The sequence below is a fragment of the Ictidomys tridecemlineatus genome, chromosome 1 (assembly GCF_052094955.1).
Source record: "Ictidomys tridecemlineatus isolate mIctTri1 chromosome 1, mIctTri1.hap1, whole genome shotgun sequence".
Taxonomy (NCBI): Eukaryota; Metazoa; Chordata; class Mammalia; order Rodentia; family Sciuridae; genus Ictidomys; species Ictidomys tridecemlineatus.
This window is the reverse complement of record NC_135477.1, coordinates 27,369,669-27,389,708: the sequence shown is the minus strand read 5'-3', so window position 1 is coordinate 27,389,708 and position 20,040 is coordinate 27,369,669. Positions and strand designations below refer to the sequence as shown.

The following is a 20,040-nucleotide window of genomic DNA, read 5'->3' as shown; positions in this document are numbered from 1 at the left end:
AACCAAATGAAAAGTTCTTGAATAGGGTTTTAGATTCCCACTGCAACTAATCTTTAAGAAATTCTACCTGTTTTGAGTTATAGGATAGTAACAAAAGAATATTCCCAGTGATTTCAAAAGTGCTATTAAAATACTCCTCCTTGGTCTGGGGATGTAGCTTAATGGTAGAGTACTTGCCTAAAGGCCCCAGAATTAAACTTTTTTTTTTTTTTTTTTTTTTAATACTCCTCTCTTTTCCATCAACATATGGGAGGCTGGATTTTCTCTCAAATACTTAACCAAAACAATATATTTTAGCAGATTGAATACAGAAGCAAACATGAGAATCTAGCTATTATCTCTTAATCTAGGCTTTAATACATTTGTAAAACTGTGAAATAACACCACTCTTCTAATCTTGCAAATGCTTTTTTTAAATGTAGCCTATTTACATAGAAATGTTAATATGTAATGAAGTTTTTATTTTATCTAAATGAACAAATGTTTAAAAAATTTCTGTTTTATTTTATAATATATCAAATGCAGATAGATGCACATAAAAGTTCTTGGGTGTCCAATGATTTTTAAGAATATAAAAGAGTCCTGATACTCTAAAGCTTGAGAACCAATGTTCTACAGAAAAGTAATTCAATAACAGGAAGAGGTAGGATCTAGAATCTTGGCAAAGGGAGACAGAGAGGGTGGTTATCATAGGAGGAAAGCAAAGACCTGTGAAACATGTGAAGTAAAAAGACCACTGTGATGGGAAATAAGAAGCCACTTTGGGATGGAGGTGCATTATCTTTCCTGTTTTCATTTCAATCTAAAATAATCCTGCAGTCAGCACTTGCAAGAGTTCTGTAACTTGAGTCTAGACTTTGACCAGCTTTCATGTGACAGGAGTGAGTTGTGAATTGATCATTGGATTCTGAACCCAGGACAAGCCCAGTAATTTGATTAGTTTGGGTAGGTTCTTGGTGAAATGGGAACTTGAGGATTGTAAACTTTCTTATGTGTAACAGATTTGTACCACCTGCTTTATTTCCAGAAACTCCTATTTTAGGTCCAGATAAAACTTCTATCTTACCTTGCCTTATGCAGTAATTTATGGCATTATGTTAAAGCACAAATGTATGTTCTCATTTTTAAAATATGTATTTTGCATTATAGGATAGAATAGGTGCTCAGTATCTATTTTTGATTATAGAACTATCTCTAGATGCTCCTTTTCCCCCCTTAAGTTTGCTTTATTTCAACAGCAAGGAATCTATATGGTCTGAAAAGCAATGTGGACTCACCAATAAACACAGGCTAGATTGATCTGAGGGATGTGATATGTTCTGATTAGGAGTAGATTTACAATGAAGCTAATGATACCTACACTTCAAGCCAGTCACTTGCATGGACCCCTTTTGTGTTTATAACTTTGAATCTTTTTTTCCCCTTAAAGCTTTGCAAAATATATTTGTTAGGGATCTATATATTTGGAGTTAACTCCAAAGACAATGTTAGATGAGCAAGGCATAGATAAGGAAGGGAGTTTAGGTATAATACTTGGAAAAATATAGAGCCTAACTCTCAGGGGATGTATTCAGATAATAATAATTGTCTTAGCTCAATGCATAGTAATACTTATTCAAAATTATGATCTGTGTACCCGCACAGTATGTCATCTTTGTCATTTGAAGCCTTTGAATGAGAGTTAGCTATACTTATAGTTTTCAGGCATTCAGGTTCTGAGGGAATTTTAGTATTAATCAAAGCCTCAGTGCTCAGAAGCATTTTATCAATTCTTCTTTTCTTTCTGGACTTTTCAGCCCTTTTCTCCAGGGAGTCTTCTGCTGTTTGCTCTCCTAATATTTATCCAGTCAGTCATAATAGCAGCAGCTGTGCAGCAAACCACTGCCTAGCTGCTTGGTATGTGTTCTGAAGATAGATACTATTTTTTTTTCTTCTTTTGCAGTGCTGGGGATCAAACACGGTTTCACATTTGCTAAGCATACACTGTACCACTGAGCTACACTCCCAGCCCCTGATAGATCCTTTTAGTTCTCCTTATTTTATAGATGGTTATATATTCAAAAGATAAATAGTGATTATATATTCAAAAGATAAATAGAAAAGAAATGATTAACATAGTTATCTAAAGTGTACAACAAATCACCTCCAAATTTAGTGGCTTTTAACAACAAAACTCAATAGTTTATTCTGACCTACAAATTCTTTAGTGTTTGGTAAAAGATTTGTTAGCCCAGCCAATTGTAGAACTGCCCTAAACATGTGGGGTGGGGAGTAGCATTAGTTATCTAATTTTATTGGCCTCTAGGCAAGTCAACCAGCTGTCACTGAATATACAATAGTAAATATGGCCAGTATTGTTTCATTGTTTCATTAGGACTTATAGTCCTGTGTGCTTAGCTCATTTAGGCAATTAATGAAGACTCTTGAACAGATGGTGATGCTTCTCATGGACCTGGCTACTCTCTCTTTTTGCCTTGTTTAGGTATTTGGCTCGGGTAGGAGAACTTGAAGCTACAGATACTGAAGATCCAAATCTGAATTATGGACTTGTGGTGGACTGTGGTAGCAGTGGCTCCCGGATTTTTGTTTATTTCTGGCCAAGACATAATGGGAACCCCCATGACTTGCTGGATATCAAACAGATGAGAGACCGCAATAGCCAACCTGTGGTTAAAAAAATCAAGCCAGGTACTAATCAGAATGTCTTTTGTTGATCTCTTTTATCTTTTGTAGGCATGAAAGAGAAGAGAAGGGGGGGAGAAAATCTCCTCCTTTTATTGTGGGAGTCTGGGTAGTGAGAGAAATATTTTATTCATCGTAGCCCTCCTTTCAAATAAATAAAAACATGGGGTCTTAAGCAGAACCTTATGGGGTATCAGTTTTCTGAAGCTAATGTGATCTACTTTTTAAAGAAAGTGTTTTTTTTTTTTTTTTTTATTACTTAAGGAATCTCTGCAATGGCAGACACTCCAGAACATGCCAGTGACTACCTTCGTCCTCTGCTGAGCTTTGCTGCTGCTCATGTGCCTGTGACGAAGCACAAGGAGACCCCCCTTTACATCCTCTGCACAGCAGGCATGAGGCTTCTCCCTGAGAGGTGCGATGCTGGGTCTTGAGAGACACAGAAAAATGGGTGATGAAAGGGATGAAAGGCCAGTGCCACTCACTGCCCTTTGGTTTCTGGTCTGGAGATGGATGTGAATACAACACGCAGAATTGACAGGTGGCATGAGAAGATTCATTGTTCAGAAATAGAGCAGAACCACTCTATACCCAGTTTTGATGAAAGGCTGGTTGTTGATGATCAGCTGTTCACATCTTCATGTCATTTGCTTATTTGGGATCAGTATCTGAGAGGGCCATAGTGATTCTTAATTTGGATTGAGAGTTGGGCGTGGTGGTGATGGTGATAAATTGGAATCATGAAGCACCCCCACTTCTTACATCTTTGGAGGAACCTCATGTTGTTTCCCATGACTGTTGCACCACTTTGCATTCCCACTAATAGTATACCAGGGTTCCAGTCTCTCTATGTCCTCACCAACACTTGTTGTCTTGTTTTTTGATAATAGCCATTCTGACAGGTGTGAGGTGATTGTCCTATTGTGGTATTAATTGTGTTTCCCTGCTGAGTAGTGACTTGGAACATTTTTTCTTATGCCAGTTATTCATTCATTTGTCTTTGTGGAAATGTCTGATCAGGTCCTTATCTCATTTTAAAATCAGGTTATTAGTTGGTTTTGTTTTGTTTGCTATTGAGTTTTAAGAGCACTTTAATAAAGATTAACCCCTTACCAGATATGTAGTTTGCAAGTATTTTTCCATTCTGTTTATTGTTTACTTTGTTGTGCAAAAGCTTTTTAATTTGACATAGTCTCGCTTATTTGTTTTGGTTTTGTTGCCTGTGCTTTTGGTGTCATACTAATGCCATCATTGCCAGCCTTAACTTTAGGACCCAGGCTCCAGGAATATTGTAGTCTCATGGACGGCAGGCTTTTATCATTAGCTTAAATATTTTCTGTTTGTAAATAGCGATTCCCTTTTCCACAAATTTCAATTTTATACTTGGCCTTTCTTTTCTAAAAACAACAACAACAAAACCTCAGCATACATGTAAGGCTCATGCTGCTTATGTTGGACCTGCCAGGTTACATAACATGTGTCAACACTCCTTTGGGTGGACTTCTTTCCTTTTGTTTAGACTCATAATAAGTGGTTTGCTGTCTGATTTACTGTTGAGAAGCAGATTATTTATATAACTTTTTGTCAACTCGAGAGGTCTTCTGGCTCCTTGTAGATTTCACCATAAATCTTGGTCTTTTAAGAGATTCATCTTATTTTATTTAATTTTAAATAAAAATAATCTTTAAATATTGTAGCTACAACCTTACATCACTAAAGGAAATCTTTAAAGTAAATCAAACCAAACAAAAACTTTACAATCTTACTGTCAAAACTATTTCATTTTGTCCCAATTTCTTCGTACATCTATATGTAATTCCTGTGAAGCTGTAATTATCCTATGCATGCAATTTAGAATGTTTGTTTTTGACACAGGTAATATTAAAATTGTTTAAAAATTTAGAAACCGTGAAAAGAGTCTAGGTGACACAAAATGGTAATGCCACATCACAGAATCTGAGAATGACCAGAGGTCTCACAACCAAAGAAGTAGGAGGAAGGCCAGAGAAAAATGCTGACTCAGAGATCAAAAAGGCAGAGCCAGCAGGGCTAGGTAGCAGAAAGTAGTGGGTGGTTTGGCCACCTTTTGTAAGTCTGGAGCAAAGGAGACAGTTGCCTCTTCTCCTGGCATCAGTATTGCCTTGGTCAAAGAAGTTTCCATTGAGACAAAACCCACAGTGTAGCTTAACTTTACTGTCTATCTGTGATGTTAGCTATCAGTGTGAAAGTTCTAAATTTTAATATTTATTTTCTTTTAAGAACTTTTAAAAAAATTTCTTTTTGTTTGTTGTTGTTTTCTGATCACTTCTCTCAATAATTCATACATCTGTCTTGGGATTAATGAGATCATTGCTGCCTGTAAGGTCAAGCTAGTTATTGACACAAGTGTGGATATCACTGCAAGATCCTGTTTTGTATGATTAATGTTTTGCTATTTTATTAGCATTTGTGGGTAATATTCAATGTAGAGTTGAATCATGAGGACTATTTTAAATTTATTAGTACTTGGTTTTATTTCTTTGCTAAGAACCTAATAGAATTTTTTCTACTTCCCTTTTATTTTCTAGTAGAAATACCCATAATAAAATTACAAAGGTAATACAGGGTTTAATAAAAACATTATAGAAAATTTCAAATGCATATAAGAGTAGAGAGAACAGTACAATAAGTCCATTTTAACTACCACCCAACTTCAACAGTTACCAACATTTTGCTATTAAGTTTTTTAAATAGCAAAAATAATATTGAATTTTAGAAAATGAGAGTTTTATTTCTATACAATATAGGAAGAGTGTTTTTTGTTTTTAACATAAATGGGATCAGATAATATGTACTATTTTGTACCCTAGTAGAATTCAACAAAATATATTGAACTTCCTTTCGTGTGAATATGTATAGATATATATTGATCTCATTTCTTCTAACATTTGTATAGTATTACATTGTAAGGATGTGCCATAAGTTATTTAACCAACACCTATGTTATTATGCTATTTCCAGTTAGTCATTGCTACAAACAAATAATGCTGCTATATTCTTATCTTTATTTCTTGAGATGAATTTCTAAAAGTATAACAGCTGGATCAAAGGTTAAGCACATGTAAAATTTTGGAATAGTCTTAGATTGCTCTTTAGAAAGGTGGTGTTGGTAATTTACATTCCAAACAGCAGTGTGGGTTGGTGCCCATTCTTCATATCAGTACCAAACCCAGCAAGTCCTCCCATTTGGTTAGTTTAGAAGCATATTTAATAGGGAGGGACAAATAATTCCTCGTTTCCCATGTGAATTTCTTATAAGAATTTAACATATTTTGGGTAATAATGAGTGAAATGCATTCCACTATTGTCATGTATGTAAAAAATTAATTAATTAATTTTAAAAAAAGAATTTAACATATTTTAACAGTGAACTTTTTAAAGAAATTATAAATGAATTATATTAGATGATTATTAACTCAAGTATAATTCTGCACACTTCAGTGCTTACAGCATCCTTTAATATCTGAGTCTAGAATATTTTTGTAATGAATAATTTTGAAAACACAAGATATTGGTCTCATTTTTTTCACTAGCAGTTTCCCTATATTCACATTATTATTATCTGCTTTGTTTCTTTGCTTTTCTTTGCCTTATAATAATGATAACATTCTTAAGAGAGGAAAAACAACCTTATAGATACTGTTTCAAATGTCATCCTCCAATTGGAAATGTTATGAACTTTGTATTTTGAACCTGATCTATGTTTTCCAGCGACAAGATTTTTATAAAGAAAAAAAATCGATGAAATATGGAAAAGGAGATTAAAAAGTTAATATATTAAGGATTATATAAAAACCTGTGGAACTAACAGTACTTCTTAGGTGGTAGTGTAAGCCTTATTTCTGTATTGTGTCAGATCTGAGGCTGGTCCTTAATATATTTCATAATAGTTAGGAAAAATGTAATTACATCTATTTTTTAAAATTTTATTTTTTATTCTAATTTGTTATATATGACAGCAGAATGCATTAAAATTCACATTACACATATAGAGCACACTTTTTTGTATTTCTGGTTGTACACAAAGTATATTCATACTATTCATGTCTTCATACAGATACTTAGGGAAATAATGTCCATCTCATTTCACCATCTTTTTTACAACCCTTGCCCCATCTCTTCCCCTTCCCTCCCCTTTGCCCTATCTAGAGTTTGTCTAATCTTCACATGCTCCCCCTCCAACCTCACTATGAATCACCCTCCTTATATCAGACAAAACATTCAGCATTTAGTTTTTTGGGATTGGCTAACTTCAGTTAACATTATATTCCTCCAACTCCATCCATTTACCTGCAAATGTCAGGATTTTATTCTCTTTTATTGCTGAGTAATATTCCATTGTGTATAAAAACCACATTTTCTTTCTTCATGCATCTACTGGCAGGCATCTAAGTTGGTTCCACATGAAACTGCCACAGTTTCCTGTAGCTTATTCATACTCACCCTCTCCAGGACAGAGATCCATAGTCTCATCTTTTAGCACCATTTAATGTTATATGTAATGTTAAATAAGGAGAAGGTATTACTATTTCTATATTGCCTTTAATGTGAGGGCTAACTTAGGATGCAGTTTAAACTTTTGAAATCAAGGAGGTACCAAAAAGAAGCAGGGCTGTGGATGAGATGGGTGAACAGCAACATCATACAAGACTAAGTAGAAGGACAAGTTGAGGCAATGTGTGAGAAGAGAGATTTTATTGTTTTGTTTTTTCTTTAAGAGATGAAATCTTCTCATGTTGCCCAGGCTTGACCCCAAACTCCTGGGCTCAGAAATCTTAAAGTGATCCTCCTACCTCAGCCTCTTGAGAAGAGAATTAATGATTAACTTTTGGATTTTTGTTCTTTTTTGCAGGAAGCAGTTGGCTATCTTGGCTGACTTAGTGAAAGATTTACCACTGGAGTTTGACTTCCTCTTTTCGCAGTCTCAGGCGGAAGTGATCTCTGGGAAACAGGAAGGTATGGTCCTCAAGGAGTACAGCTGCGTCACTTCTCAGCCAGTCATAGCCGAGGCTCTCCTGTTGGTGTTTAGGACTGCTTTATATATCTGATTTTTATCTTCCTGTCTAAAATTTTCTTATTGTGCTATACAGTTTATTTTATATTCTGCATCAGTATCCGTTTTAGACCGCTGTTTCTCAAAATCATAGCTTTATATCTGGTTTTAATTTAGTACTAAGCACTGTGCTTAGACTTTATTAGCATTTAATGATAATTCCAAATGAATCTTTGGTTAATTAACTGTACTTGTGAAAACATATATAGTTCTGGGAGTTGTATTGAGTTTTCCAAATTCAGATGGAAAGCAAATTATTAGACTAAAGTAAGGGAGGATTTTAATTTCAGAGAAAGATCAGGATGAGTTACTTTTGTTTTGTTATAGACTTTCTCTTATTTGAAGTTACTGTGCAATTTTTATACTACCCTATATACTTATGTTATTTGGTTTGTACTTTGGGGCAAAATTGTCCAGATGTGGGCAGTATGATGAATTGTCTTCATTTCTTAACAAGGAGGAGGGAAAAGATTTTCCTTTTTAAATTTCAGAATTGGCATTTTACAGTCCTAAAATTTACATTTTCTTCTTAATATTCTATTATTTTCTGAGACATTCTGTCTTTCTCTTCATTGTAAGACTACTCATATTTCTTGTTTATCTAGCTGCCTTAATGCTTTTGGCTGATAATTCCAGTGCACATGTCATGTCAGGGTTGGCATCTTTGGACTTTTCTTTCCCTTATGAGTTGAGACTTTCTTGGATCTCTTTTTTTTTTTTTAATTTTTTTTTTTTAGTTGTAGATGGACACAATATTTTATTTACTTATTTGTATGTGGTACTCAGGATCAAACCCAGTGCCTCACACATGTGAGGAAAGCGCTCAACCACTGAACTACAACCCCAGCCCTCTTGGGTCTTTTTATGCCAATTTATTTTTTATTGTATTTTGGGCATTTTGAATATTATGAGACTCTTTGAGTCCTGTTTAAATCCTAATGAAAACATTGATTTTTTTTTTTTTTTTTTTTTTTAAATTTTAGTAGGCGGTCAACTTGGTAAGTTCAAGCTCAAATTCTTTTTTACCCTCTATGGGCTGTGACCCAATTAGTTCAATATTCAGAGCTCTGACACTGCTATTTGGATTTGTCCCATGTGTGTCAGCCAGCAGCAGTCTAGCACAGTGGCCTATCCTGTGTATTTCATACACAACTTTACTTGCTACTCTCACAACGTCCCTGACACTTTATGCTTCCTTGGAGCTCATTTTCATGGTCCTCTGTCAGAAAATCAGGCTTTTAATTTGTCCACTCTGTGAAGCACTTCCTGTAATTGCATGTGCTTCTAGAGCAAAGTGATGGGAGGACACAGAGAGAAAAATAAGCAATATGAATTTGTTTCATATGTGTGCACCTCTATTGTTGCATGATTGCCTGAGTTAGGAGGAAACACAGTAAAAGAAAAAAAAAAGCAAACAGCAGATTTTCCCTACTCTCTCTGAACCTAAGGAATCCCCTTTTCTGCTTTTTAAAGTTCTTTTTTTCCACACCTGGTACATACTTTCATGTTTCAAGCTGCTTTTGAGTCCAGGTCAAGCAATATCTAAGGAGAAAAAAAATGGGAGAACCACTACTGGTTTGGGGTACTTTAAATTCTGGTCTCTTTCTCATTGTACCCACTATCTTTTACCTTCAGAGTTCTCACAAAGCTGCTCCATCGACTCCATCCAGAGTGTATATTTGTATCCAGTGGAGAGAGAGGATGAGGTGTGCTTACTCCATTTTGCCCAGATTCAGAACTCTAGGATTTACATTTTCAACACTCATTTTTATAGTTAATTCTTATTAATTATAGGAATTTGGAAGATACAGATACTTTTAAAAGGGGGGAAATTAGGGGCTGGGGATGTGGCTTAAGCGGTAGCGCGCTCTCCTGGCATGCATGCGGCCTGGGTTCGATCCTCAGCACCACATACCAACAAAAGATGTTGTGTCCGCCAAGAAAACTGAAAAATAAATATTAAAAATTCTCTCTCTCTCTCTCTCTCTCTCTCTCTCTCTCCTCTCTCACTCTCTCTTTAAAAAAAAAGGGGGGGAAATCACAAAGCAAAGGTTTAAGATTCATGCACTGAGAATATGGAATAAAATACTGTGATTATTTTTTTTTTCCTAAGAAAATAGGGAAAGAGCTGCCCTAAGGAGAGGTGTATACATGATGTAGCAGTAGAGAATTAAGTTTTTGTATTTTTTACTTAGGGGTTTATGCATGGATTGGAATCAACTTTGTTTTGGGAAGATTTGACCATGAGGATGGTGAGTAAAATTTTCTTCTTAGCATAATTCATTAAGGGCTGAAGGTTTTAAGTCATAATCTGTCAGTTGTTTATAAGTACTAATTTTCAGTTGTGTTTCTTTTTTAAAACTTAAGGTGCTTTATTTTCCAGTCCAAATTTGCCTTCTTTTATTTCTTTTTAATGTAAAATGTTTAAAAAATTTTTTTAGTTGTAGATGGATATAATAACTTTATTTTATTTGTTTATTTTTATGTGGTGCTGAGGATCAAACCCAGTGCTTCACACATTCGAAGCAAGTACTCTACCACTGAACTACAACCACAGCCCCTGTAAAATGTTTTTAATATAAAAAGTTTCAAATATTCATAAAAAGGAGAGTGAATGATAAAATGAACTTCCATGGACCCATGACCCAGACAATAGTTACTAAAATTTTATCATTTGTTGTTTCCATTCTTCCTCCACATAACACATTTTCTCAAAAATATTTTTCTTTAGTTGTAGATAGCTACAATTACTTTATTTTATTTATTTTTATGTGGTGCTGAAGATCGAACCCAGTGCCTCACACATGCTAGGCGAGCACTCTACCACTGAGCTACAACCCCAGCCCCCTCATTGTGTTTTTAAAAAGCAAACCCTAGCCATATCATTTTGTCTTCACATATGTAAGTATGTCTGACAGAAAAAGTTTCAAAACAAAACAAATACACATATCCACAATGCCATTTTAAAACATAACAAAAGTAACAATTCCTGATAGGGTGCAGTACCCATCTAATACCCAGGTAGATTTTACTGATTTTCTCAAGAATGTTTATTTGTAATTTGACCTCTTAAATCAGAATCTGATCAAGGGTCAAATATTGCATTTGATTAATATGCTTCTGTAGTCTCTTTTAATCTATAACAATTAACCTTATCATCCACTCCTCCACCTTTTTGCAAACCATTCATTAAAAACAAAACAAAATTGGGTCACTTGATTGAATGAATTTCCACGTCTGGATTGGTTAACTGCATCTTTGTGAAATGTTTCTCACCCCTGCCATGTCTGTCCTGTCTATTGGTGGTTAGGAACAGAAGCTTGATTAGACTAAGAATAAATCAGAGAAAAAAAAAATCAAAGATGGTGCTGTGCTTCCTACAACATCACATCAGGAATTTCATCATGTCTGGTTCTTCCACCATTCGTCTCATTCAGACTAATGAGATATTGTCAGCCTGATCTGTTATAGAAATTCCTCATCTGCCTTTCACCTAATGATTGTTATAGCCAATATTATCCATTGCTTATATAAGTGTTTTCATTAGAGGTTGCAAAATAGCGGTTTCATGTCATTTTATTTGCATTTAACAGCTGAGATTTTACATGATGAACTTTTTCTTCATCAATATCTTTTCATTATCTTGAAATACAGTTTTATGGGAAAGTTAGACTAAATCATTGATTCCTTTATTTATAAAGTTTTTGAATAATGACTTGGTGTTCTAGCAACTTCTAAAGGTAATCAATGAATTTTTTTCCTTTGGTGTTGGGGATTAAACCCAGGGCTTCACACATGCTAAGCAAGAGCTCTACCAACTGAGCTCTATCCTTAGTCTTAATTGTCATAAACTATGGATTTCAATGTATCTGATCTATTAGAGCTCATCACCTCAGATCTGGAAATGTGGTGGGTCAGTGATGGAAGTCCATGTGAGGCCCTGGGTTCAGTCCCCAGCACCACCAAAATAAATAAATGAAGAAAGACAGCCCATCATGTCATTGTTCTCTTTAAAAGCATCTTTAGGTTGGCTTCTGTACGGGGTGTGTACTGTGTGTGAATGTGTGTGTGTGTTAGTTACTAGGGATTGAACCCAGGGTCAATCCACCATGGAGTTCCATCCCCAACTCTTTATAATTTTTTTTTTTTTTTAATTTTGAGAGTATTGCTAAATTGCCAAGGCTGACCTTGGACTTGTGATCCTCCTGTTTCAACTTCCATTGTCACTGATTACAGTTACAGTTGTGCACTGCTGGACCCAGGTTCCCGTATCTCCTTTTTTTTTTGTGGTATCAGGGATTGAACCTAGGACCCTGCCTAAGCTAGCATTTGCCTGTACCACTGAGCTAGATCCCCAACCTCCTGTATCCTTTTAACATGATTCCAACACTCTAGTATTTCCCTTACTAACAAGCTTTCCATGCTTGTTTTGTATACTTTCTACCCTAGATCTGGCATTGGCACTTTTTTGAGGAAATCTGGTTTCTTTTAGATAGAAAATGATATTTGAAGATTTTGGTTTAGATACCAGAAGTGCTTATTGCTCTTGGTTAATCATTACTTATAAACTTTTCAGTGAATAGAGGTAGGAAATACCTATTTTTTTAAGAAAGAGAAAAATAAATCATGAATTCATAGTGATATTTCCAACTCATATTTAAAATTATAAGGTTATTTCATTTGATTTTATACTTAAATATTTAATGTATTTAATTTCTTTGTATTCTTTTTTTCTCATACGCTAAATTTTTGTCCCTGAAGATAGTAACATACTGCTTTATTCTATAGTATGGATTTGATAGTTTTCAAATAATAATACCAATAATAAGGACTACTAGAATGCAGTTTAAGATGTTTATATTTTGTTTTTAGGGTATAATCTACTATGTAAAAATAGTCCAACTATGTTTAAGTCACTTGAAATATCTCTTCTCTTATAATATGTAGTTGATAGATTAATTTATTTTAGTTTGCTTTAAAGTTTTTAAGAGAATGCTATGTTGAGGGGTTCTCTTCCTTTTCAACTTAAGTTTGGGTTTTTGTAACTGTTCTCTTATTATTTCAGAGTTAGATGCTGATGCTTCCCAGGAATCAGCAGTAGGACGCAGAAGGACTGTAGGGATACTAGATATGGGAGGAGCCTCTCTTCAAATTGCTTATGAAGTTCCTACCTCAACCTCTCTCCTTCCTCCAAAACAGGTATTTTGCATTTAATGGAAATTCAGTTAGAAATGCCAATATTTGAAAATGAAGAACACTGTCTTTGGACTTAAGCCAACGTGCCTGGGTCCAAATACTTGTTCAGATACTTGCTAGCTCAGTTATCTTGAGTAAGTTACCTCACTGAGCCTCAGTGTCCTCATGTATAAGGAGGCATGAAAATAGTATCTCCCTCATAAAGTTGTAAGAATGTGTGAAGCACTTAGCAAACTGCCCGGCTTATGATAAGTGTTTGATACATTTTAGCAGTTACCATTAAGCATCTTCCAAGGCTGCCTGAGGAGTAAATACAATGCATGTAAATCCTAGAGACAATATTTGATACATGTCTGTTGTTCAGTAAATGCTATCTCCTTTCTTCTTACTAATGATTCTATTCCTGTCCTTTTTTATTCCTTACCCAATTTAGAATGCAGAGAATGTATTTTGGGGAGATGTTTCATCATAGAAAAGAGAACACAGTTTCTCTTTTTGAGCATCTATTATGTGTAAGAAATAGGACATCTTTGTTATACTTCCTTCTAAAACTTTGAATTTGTCATTGGAGACAACTAATGATCTTAGCCAAACCAGGGTTTCTCATCCATGACACGATTAACTTTTAGGGCTGATAATTCTTTGTTGTGGGTGGCTGTGTATCCTAGAATGTTTAGCAGCATTCATGGCCTCTTCCAGGTGCCAGTAACAACCCTTGCTCCTTCAGTTGTGACATTCAGAAGTGTCTCCTAACATTGCCACATGTCTACTTGAGGGGGTGAAGTGGAAATTACCCCTGGTTGAGGCCCGCTGGTTTAAACAGAGCTGTGGCCATATGGGGACTGGCAGGGTCAGCCCCATTTTCAAGGCTTGAATGGAGCCATGTTGGCCACATGAAAGATGAGGGATGGGTATAGCATGATAGTAGGCTTTTGCATAATGGAGGTTGAGGGAAGGCCATCTACATGGATAGAACAGTATGTACAAAGGCACAGACAAGGCAGCAAAGAACCAGAATGTCCAGGGAATGGTGACTAGCCTGCTGCAGCATGGGATTTCAGGTGTGATAATGGGAAGATAAGATGGATTATACCATGAGTCGTCTTGGGTGTCATCCTAGGCACTTGGTTTTTATTTCTGTAGATAGAGTGGGGAACTAGCAAAAGTTTTGAGTAGAGCAGTCATATAGGCCTGTTTCATCATGAAACAAATTCTGGGGGTTCATCTGAGCTCTGAGTTTTGTAACCATGTTGACCTGATCTGATTTTTAGGAAAATAATTTTGGTGTGAGTAGGAGAAAGAAATGTAGGTCAGGGACCCTTAAGTGCGAAGTGGTAAGTGGTTGAACTAAGCAGTATAAGTAGAAATGGAAAGGAGGAGACAGATTTCAAGGAGTGATGGGTTGTAGTGGTGTGTGACTAAAGGAGGCCATCGATGCTGAGGGTCCTAGATAAATAACTATAAGGCTGAGGAACTCCACTGCTGAGAGAAGGCACATGTGGAAAGGGCAGGGTCGATGCTGAACCAACAGTAAAGTCAGGAGAGGTGTGGGTGAGAGCATCTGTCTGGTCTTCTAGCTATTTGGTACTAAGACCAATGAGTTTATTTCTGGGTGTGTTGAGTGTGAGATATACAAGAAACATGCATGTCAGAATTTCCATAGGACTATTGGAAATGTGAGTCCACAGAGATATTCTTTGCTAGAGTTGGAGATTGGGGAAATAACTTCGTTAAGAAACTGTTTAGTCTGTATTTGTTAGTATGTATTCTATAGGTAAAATGAATACATTTTTCTGATTTAAGGAATAGGTAACAAGTGGCACTGTGAAACAAAAAGTCTTAAACAAATGGCTTTTCTTGTGCATGTTTAGAAAGTAATACTAGTACATAAAGTATAGCAAGCAATGAATTAGATGTATGCATAGAAATATAATGGCTCTTAAAGATGGATCGTAGTGCTTAGTTAAAAAGGAAGGAAAAAGCACAAGAGATTTTGGGGGACATTTCAGATCCAAACTATAACAGTTCAATTCACAGAGTTATTCACATTCACAGAGTTGTTTAATCATCATTTTGGATTCCACAAAGAAACCTCATATTCCTTAGCACTCATTTTCTATTCTTCCTATTCCCTATCTCCAACAACCACTAGTCTGCTTCCTGTGTCCTGTGGATCTGCCTATTCTGGGTCTTTCATATAAATAATATCACACACTATGGCCATTTGGGTCTGCCTCTTACTTAGCAGAACGTTTCCAAGGTTCATCTATGTTGTGCATGTGTCAGTGCTTCATTGCTTTATGTGGCTGAATAACATTCTGTTGTACACCCATGCCGTGTTTTGTTTATCCATTCATCAGCTGATGGACATTGAGTTGCTTCCACCTTTTGGTTATTATCAGTAATACTGCTGTGAACATTTATGTACACATTTTTATGTAGACATACTTTTCAGATCACTTCAGTATATATTTAGGAGCAGAATTGCTGGGTGTAGTAGCATTTTCACAATCAAATATAATCAGAATCAGTAATCTCCATTTTTCAATAATACACAAACAAAAATTACACATTAAGCACATTAGAATGGTTGCCTATTACAGGGAGTAGGAATAGGAATGGATATGAGCATAAATGGGACCAAATAAAGCAGAAGAGAGGCTTTGCCATGATAATGTGCCATCTGCTGAGGTATGTGATTAAGTTAACCTCTGCACTTGAGGTTAAGAGAGGGGGGGTGGGGGGAGAGAGGAAGAAGAGTACGCTTTTTCTTTGGAGGTAAAATAAGATTGAAATTTTCCAGTGCCCAAACTTGTCACAAAGAATATTAGTTCTTCTTGAGTAGTTTAGAAAAGACCATAGAATAAATCTCATGATGATTCTCTAAATTCCTTTTTTATTAAAGGATTTTTTCTTATTATGAAAATAGCCCATTGCCATTGTGGAGAATTAGAAAATACAAAGTACATATCAGAAAATGACATCCACTGTAATAATTCTACCTCCTATACTGCAGATAGTGTTTTAATCTCTAAACTTGGTGTTTAGTCTCCAACTTGGCCTCTAATTTGTACTTTTTGGTGCAGTCTTATCATTTTATGTCTTTATCTAAATTAGAAAGCAATGAAAACTAAAATTCCCTTTTTTCTTTGAACATTGTATTATAGGAAGAAGCTGCCAAGATTCTGCTGGCTGAGTTCAACCTGGGCTGTGATGTGCAACACACCGAACATGTGTATAGGGTTTATGTCACAACCTTTCTGGGTTTTGGAGGCAACTTTGCCCGGCAGCGCTATGAAGACCTAGTGCTGAATGAAACTCTTAGCAAAAACAGGTACACTGGACATGAGATCCAAGTTTCTAAAACAATGTCATCAGGCCAAAAATATTCACATCCTTTCTTTCTTTCCTTTCCAATCATACCTGCCAGTGAGCTAGATCTCTCACTAAGACACCTTTTATCAGCAGCCCCACCTGGCCTGTTCCAGGATGCACTGTGTTCTTTGTTATTAGAACTCATAAAAAGGTACAATAGCTTGTTATGGTTTCTTGCTGTGTTCTACCTCCAGACATGGTATCATGGGATAAGTGAGGCTAATAAAGGTCTAATTTAAGATATGTAGTATAATGTACCTCCCAGCAGTTCCTTTTACATACTGGTGCTCAAAACATGATTGTTGACTTACAGTGGAGTAAGTCATCTCATATGAGAGTCAGGTTTGTAGTGTGCACAAAATGTAAAAAGCATATATAATTACAGTTAACTTTTAAAATGATTTCTTGTTAAGTCCCCAAATAGCCAGTTTTTCTTCCAGCATTGGACAGATCACCAGTTCTTCTTTTGAGAACCAGATGAACCAAGTAGACCATAATAAACAATTATGAAGTGATTGTTTGGAGTATTTAAAATTATTTATTATTATGCATACTAAAAGAAAGCATACAACAGAGTTCTTTTCCACCATAAAATTATTTGCACTCATTTATTTAGCTAGAAAAACTAGCTTGAAAAACTACTGTAGTATCCCATTTGTAATAATTTCTCCCTGACAACCAATTATCTTATATTTAGAGCATGTTGAAGAAAATATTGTCTCCTAAATCTTTCTAAATTTTCTGCGTTTCAGTCAGCAAGAGTTTGGGGTGCCCAGGATGATTGACTGCAGTCACATCAGGCAGTGTGTTTTGTTCTGAATGTGCTCTTAGGTCCACACAGGTGTTGCTTAGGTTGTGGTACTGATTTCTCCTCTGGGCACTATCACATTTCAAGAATATTTGTTATGAAGGTTTCATACCCATTTTGATTTGTTCCTACTTCAGTAGCCACTGTGCCCCCACCCCCCGCTTTGTTGTTCTTTTTTCCTGTTTGCTGCTCTCTGCTGCCTCAGAACTTCTTGCCAGCCTGCCTCTTCTTCTTCTTATGCATTGTTTATTTTCTGGTCAAGTGTCTTAAGTCATGTGAGATTGAGGAGTAAAAGGTATATATTGTTGTGGCTGCCAATCTACTAGAGAAACCTATGCCTCCTGGGATGGTGAAACTTAATGGTTCTGTCTTCTGAATAAAAATTTTCTGAGTTTTCTTCAGTTGGTTACATGTCTTAAAATAAATTCCATATGTTCCTAAGTATTCTGTTATGTTGCCGCCTTCCCAGTCTCTCCTTCAGTCTTTATACTTGTGGGTGCATCTTCATTCCAGGAAACTCATTCTTTCACATCTACCTGTTTAGGAACTAATGAAAAATTAACTGCACTGGGAAATTTTATTTGGTCTCCATGAAATTTCCATCCTTGGACAGCTCTGCCTGTTAATCTCTATAGTAATTGATAATACAGTTACTAGATAAGCATAGACCAAAGAACTAGAATCATGCGATGGTTATGGAGGGAATCAAATCCTGTCCCTCCACTATTCACACAAAGACTCCCAGACCTGCAGGTTGCTCTCCGGAGCTGGTGTTCTGTCTGTTCTGTTCCAGCACTGCTCATTCCAAGCCAGTCATTGCCATGATCCCACTGCTGTGGTCCTCTCCTCAGAAACCCTCCCCCAGCCCTTCCCACTTTGCCCCCTTGCAGTTGTATTTTTAAACATCAGAACCACACTCAGCATGGAAAGATCCTTGTATTGGGGGGAGGCATGTGGAAATGAAGTCCAGATGGAGGACAACAGATTCCTATCTCCAGTTTTTCTGTGCTCTGGGAATGAGATATGCTGATGACAGGCTTGACTAAAATTGATCACTGGCATATTTTTTCCTTCTTCTTTTTCTGAATTTAATTTGTTTATATTAAATTTACATATGATGTTCCTGCATGGTAATAGTCCACTGCATCCTTATTTCTAGGGATGGCATGAAAAACAGTCCTGAGATGTACGTGATGAGTGTTGTTTCTTAGAGTGTTTGAGCTCAGCAGTCTCATGCTTTGTTTTTGTCATGTGGACAGGCTGCTTGGCCAGAAGACGGGCCTGAGTCCTGACAATCCATTTCTGGATCCCTGCCTGCCTGTGGGACTCACTGACGTGGTGGAAAGAAATAACCAGGTCCTACACATCCGAGGAAAAGGGGACTGGGCCACTTGTGGGGCCATGCTGAGCCCCCTGCTGGCTCGCTCCAACACCAGCAAAGCTTCCCTGAATGGCATTTACCAGTCACCAATTGATTTCAACAACAGCGAGTTCTACGGCTTCTCTGAATTTTTTTACTGTACAGAGGATGTGTTGCGCATTGGTGGCCGCTACCATGGGCCAACATTTGCCAAGGCTGCTCAGGTAGATCATTAATGATAAAATGACTCATGTTTGCAGCAGCCATGCTTTGGGCGTCTAACTTTGTGCCAGGCACTGTGCAAAGAGCTTTGTATGCGAAAGCTTATTTGATTCTTAGGTGGGGCCCCATGAGCCCTTATTTTAGAGGAAAAGATAGACTCAGAGAAGTTAAGGACCTGCTATGCTAAATAGCCTTCTAATACTTGTCTAGCATACAGAAGGCCTTACATTCAATCTGTAACACTGCAAAATTAATTAATTAGTTGAGTTTAAGTTTCCATGGACATTTTATCAGCCAGATATAAAATTGTTGTGATTGCTAATGATTTTTCTTCCAACTTTCTAATGGTCTTGTTAATGCCTATGACCAGAAAGTGTCATTGTATTTATTTTTCCCTTTGCTGAGTGTCTCAGATATAATATGCTTTCGGAGATGATGTCATACTGGATCCAGGGCAGGTCCATTTTCTTTTTCTTGGTTGGAATTATTAAGAGGACAGATTGGTATGGGGTCACTTAGAGACTATTAGAAAGATGTGAAAAGCAATGATGATAGAAGTATTATTCAGATTTAAAATGCACATATATAGGATTTAAGCATCTTATAGGCTTAATTAGATACCTGGGTAGGTAAAAGTTTAGCCAACTTTCTGTAGGTCCCTGCCTTAGTTTAGAGTCTTTGTTAGTGAACTTCACTAAAACTAACTACCTGAGATAATTTATAAAGAGAACAGGTATGTTTTGGCTCAGTTTTCTAAGTTCCAGTCCAAGATCAACTGGCCACTTTGCTGTGAGCCTGGGTGAGATAGCACATCATGGAAGGAACATATGAAGGAGTAAACTGCATCATGAGCCAGGGAGCAGAGAGAGCAAGAAGTGAGCCAGGGTCCCACAGTCTCTTTTAAGGACATTCTCCCAGTGATCTAAAGACCTCCACTCAGCCCCACCTCTTAAAGATTCCAACACCTCCCCAAAGTGCCACCCTGAGGGCCAAGCCTTTAACATATAGACCTTTGGGAGACATTCTACATCCAAACTAGTAGAATCCTATCTTTGATTTTTGTATAACTCTGCTTTATCTCTGTTGTCAAAGAAATATATAAGAATCCATCTTCCTGTACATTTTATTCTTTCTGCTTTCTTAAAATTCTCAAGGATTGTCTTAGTAAAAGACTTCCAAAATAATAATATCTGCAGTATCTGTGCTATTATATCCCCAAAAGATAGTTCCCAAGGAATATTGTGGAACACTTGGTTTGTATTTTTCTTTCCTTTCTAGACCCTGGGACTACACTCTTTTACCTTC

General features: G+C 36.4%; 1 protein-coding gene across 2 annotated transcripts in view; it reads left to right on the top strand.

The window, feature by feature from the left end:
- Entpd7 (ectonucleoside triphosphate diphosphohydrolase 7) overlaps positions 1–20,040 on the top strand; it is a 38,453-nt gene that overhangs the window by 13,851 nt on the left and 4,562 nt on the right. For both annotated transcript variants that reach the window (XM_078028143.1, XM_078028209.1), the window contains 7 exons: positions 2,483–2,688; positions 2,947–3,097; positions 7,574–7,677; positions 9,970–10,026; positions 12,840–12,973; positions 16,138–16,304; positions 18,413–18,737. In XM_078028143.1, coding sequence (XP_077884269.1) covers positions 2,483–2,688; positions 2,947–3,097; positions 7,574–7,677; positions 9,970–10,026; positions 12,840–12,973; positions 16,138–16,304; positions 18,413–18,737 — 1,144 coding nt within the window. The remainder of the gene's footprint in view (positions 1–2,482; positions 2,689–2,946; positions 3,098–7,573; positions 7,678–9,969; positions 10,027–12,839; positions 12,974–16,137; positions 16,305–18,412; positions 18,738–20,040) is intronic.